General features: G+C 40.4%; 1 protein-coding gene across 1 annotated transcript; it reads left to right on the top strand.

The window, feature by feature from the left end:
* Positions 1 to 2,455: 2,455 nt before the first annotated feature.
* On the top strand, positions 2,456 to 3,409 carry LOC145675327 (baculoviral IAP repeat-containing protein 7-B-like). Its single transcript, XM_081745724.1, has one exon. It carries the CDS (start codon positions 2,456 to 2,458, stop codon positions 3,407 to 3,409), a length of 954 nt encoding a protein of 317 aa, XP_081601850.1.
* The last annotated feature ends 938 nt before the right edge of the window (positions 3,410 to 4,347 follow it).

Here is a 4,347-nt window from a genome sequence, read left to right on the forward strand (position 1 = left end):
CAATCAATTTTGTGCATTTACTTGTTATCCACACGTACAACCCATTATCACTCCCTTGAGTGAAGACACCTATCTTATTACTAACCCTCCCCGTCAAATGACCATGATATGCCCAGACAAGAGTGAAAGTCTTAAACAGGATCCTTTTACTCCTGGGTCTCTCAAAGTTAGTCTACACTGTAAATGTGCATTGGAAATTAATTCTCAATTACGAATTCCTCCCCGTTTCCCATGCCCTAAGGACTCCATCATGGATCCTGCCATCAAGCGTTTACTACCCTTAACTTGGTTACCCTTAGAGACTCTTAAATTACCTAAAAATCTCTTAGGTGAATTGGAATTCACCGACCTTAATGCGACATTAAACCAAAATTGGTCAGTAAAGGTAACCTACTATGAGCCGCCATTACAATCTCATAGGCTAACCCCCATCGCACTTCCCCAAACAATTAAAGTATCAGATATCAGTGGCAGACCGTATCTTACGATTTTGTTCGTATGGAACACTGTTCTTACCTTATGCATGATTTATATGACCCTTCGTTTAAAGAGCACTCTGTGGCCTCTTCTGCTTACTTACCCCCAGCCGGTGAAAGCTCAAGGCATTATTCATGAGATAACAGAACCACTACTTTATGCCGTTATTGGAATAACAATTTCGGGAATTATTCTATTTTGTTGTTATAAGACACTGTGTCTTCGAGTTTTTTCTGTTCTTCGAAACCCCCCTCCACCTACCTCCCAACCCCTAGAGGAACCCTCCTCGAGTCAGGACCGACGTTCCCCAGCCCCTCCTCGTAATACTAATTTATGACTAGCAACGATCACGTTACTATTGCTCGCTACTGGTGAGGCGCATGCTCTAGAACTTTCGACCCTTGCCCATTCTGGCGTGATTACAGACAGTGATCCGCACGTTATCCTTTATGATTCATCGTTACCACTAGTACTTGAATTTCTATACGAGTCGTTCGTACCGCCCGATGGACAAAACATTTGGAACAAACTACCTCCAAATAATCTAGAAGTACTTATGCAAGATCATAGTCAGCAAGGCTATGCCTTTGTCTTTGTCACGAAAGTCCACGTTAAGCAAGCTTGGATTACTACTTCACAGCTTCAAACCTTTCTTGGTAACTTAAGACTAGCTCAACATGCATCCATGATTCCATGGAAAACTTTACGAACTGTCCATAAAATTCAAACGTGGGATCAATTGATTGCATCATGCTTAACGAATTCTATCACCCCTACTTTACTTCCTCCTGATTTACTACTTAACTTGACGTATGATCTAGCCCACCGGCTTAAGTCAACAGCGTATGAGTTAGTCATACCCCCCTCAGATATTTCGATTCTCTACTCGTATAAACTTAGTGAATGTATCATTGCGCCTACACAAGTCATCATGGCTATTAAAATTCCTTTACGACAACGCGGAACTACTTTACAACTCCAACATTTGCGTATTATTCCTTTCCAAAGGGGAAAGGAAATTTGTCATGTGGATCTACCTATCCAACATATAGTAACCCGATGGCCGTCTAATAAACTTATGACAGTAGACTGTGATTTTTCAAAGGAGACCATTTGTTTAGCCCGTGAGTTTCAACCGCACGAATTCTCCATAATACCCTGTCTCCTATCGCTTTTGCACTCAAATTCTTCGGCCATTCGAGACAATTGTCCTCTGAAATGCAAATATTTACCGTCGGTTGACCTATTTCATCGGTTAAATTTCACTACTGTCACGATTCTTGCCCGACGTGGATTGTCGATTCATATTTCATGCCCAGAAACGGACATTCCAAATATGATGTCCCCAGATGATTATGGCAGTTTTTTGATAAATCTTGGCTGTAGATGCTCTGTGCGACTACAAGGGGTTGTACAACAATCTATTTATCCTTGCATTACTCATCACGTGGAAAAAGCACGTGTTGTAAAACTAATTCCTGTGCAATGGCTTCAAGACATACCCAGTGAGACCGTACCTTTCATTTGTCACCCATGTACCCTTCGTTCAGGGTTCCCATCTTCAGAACCTATGCTAACAGATTATTCGACAATGTTTATCATTAATATAGTATTTATGGTAATTACCTTGGTCATCGGACTGTTGTCTGTTGTTTTTACTGGCATTACACTGCGTAGACGTGCTCTAGTACGAGCTCGCCGTAGACCATACTATCAGCAACAGTCGCCGCCACGATATTTAAGTGTTACTGGATAAAAACCAAACCTATAAAATACATAACGCAATTAAACACTGACCATTGGCATACCTCATAATTATATTATGATAGAACTATAATTACAACAAGTCGAAGAAAAAAAAAAACAAGGGGCGCCTATCCCCTCATCTCAGCATATCACTCTCTCTCTCCAGGTCTCTTTCTCTTAGGACCACTATTATATCTTATTTTTTTTATTGTCTCCTCCTCCTCTAGCCACCATGGAGCCTACACCCACACCATCTGCGCCTGGTCCATCCATGGATGCTCTACGTGATGAAAATGTTCGATTATCAACTTTTACTGACTGGTCGGTATCTTTTATTTCGCCCGCTTCGTTAGCACGCGCTGGATTCTATTTCCTCTGCAGACCAGATAGAGTAGCTTGTATATTTTGTAATTTGCAGATTGGTCTTTTTGAACCAGGGGATGATCCGACTGAATTGCATCGTCAGTGTTCACCTTCTTGCCCGCTCTTACAAAATTTTCCTAAAGGTAGAGACGAATGTGGCCCCTATCATTGGACGTATATGCCCAATTCCCGCCCAGAACGTCTCTCATTCTCACGGGGACAATCCCCTGCCATCGCAGGTACCTCGGAAATCACAATAAATGGACCCAAATATCCACACTACACTCTCGAAGAAAAGCGACTGGAGTCATTTTCATTGTGGCCCCCTGCTCTAGCTCAAACTCCACAGGCATTAAGCCGAGCCGGTTTCTTTTATGCGAAAAAGGGAGACCAAACTATCTGCTTTTTCTGTGGTCAGGGCCTTCATCGATGGGAGCCCACCGATGACCCCTGGGTTGAACACGCGCGTTACGCTCCCCGCTGCGCTTTTCTCTTACTTCATAAGGGCCAAGATTTCGTAACTCGCGTGCTACAGACAGCATCCCCAGATCAATCCCAACCTCCCACACAACCAGTAGTTTTGTCAGATACTGAGATTCCGGTCGCCGCTAATGAGGTTGTTGCAAATTCAGACCGCCCCACAGACGATCACACCCCCCTCCCTCAGAATTCCCTGTGTAAAATTTGCCTCCTTGAAGAAGTCCAACTAGTATTCCGACCATGCAATCATGCCGCCACCTGTGTTGCTTGTGGACTGGCGGTTACACACTGCATTGCCTGTCGGGCACAAATTACGTCAGTGATTCGTATTTACATCCCCTAACGGGTAGTTGACCCGCTTGTGTTTGCTTTGTGCTTAATTGCTACATATTATTATTCCTCAAATTATCTTTTGTATATACTCTTCCCGGCCATTAAGTGCTGTCAATATGTCTGCTACCTGAATTTGCTTCCTTTTTGTTACATTATATATTCTGCCTGACATTTGTTCACCTCACCTACCAGGCTCCTCATATATTGTGTTAGTTTTATTTTTAGTGTTCAGTGTTGTTTCTTTATATTCATTTAACACTTAAGACTTTCAAGTTTCTTGCTCTGAAGTTATTAGTTTATTTTATTTTTTTTTCTGAGGAGTCTGGGCGGGAAGGATTATATACATATAGATATGTATAACTAAAATATAGAAAAAAAATAAAATAAAATAAAATAAAATAAAATAGAATAAAACAAATGAAGTATAATGATATCAGATATAGAAGTAATCCAGTAATAACTCTTAGATATTACTTTAGTTATCCTGTTATTTTTATTCGCATCTTAAGTTAGTTAGGTTTCTGCTTACTTAAGGTTTTAGCTTTGGATTTTTTTTTATTATAGTTAATTGTTATTAGTAAGTTCATTTGTGGCTATTTGAATTGAAATAATGAAGTTAGATAAATATAATAGAGTAGAACCCTGACGAGTTGCATAGTATATATTAAGGACTTTCGAGTTCTAGTAGAACATAACTTAACTCTACTCAGAATAAAAAAAAAAACCTAGACTTAATATCTAGAAGTAATGAAACTTTCAAAATTGGTGGCCCCCTCCATAAGCTGCCCTGTTTCAAAGTGGATACTACTGCTTCACAACAGCGCATGGCGCACAAGACCGTTAGGATATAACGTGACGGTATTTATAATTTTAAGCGAAATAATATGTCAAAATAAACACCCCAAAGTGTACTCTTTGAAACTTAAAAGTTAGTTGAATATCATTGTG

This window comes from Thermobia domestica, chromosome 18 (genome assembly GCF_964235325.1).
Source record: "Thermobia domestica chromosome 18, izTheDome1.hap1.1, whole genome shotgun sequence".
Classification (NCBI taxonomy): domain Eukaryota; kingdom Metazoa; phylum Arthropoda; class Insecta; order Zygentoma; family Lepismatidae; genus Thermobia; species Thermobia domestica.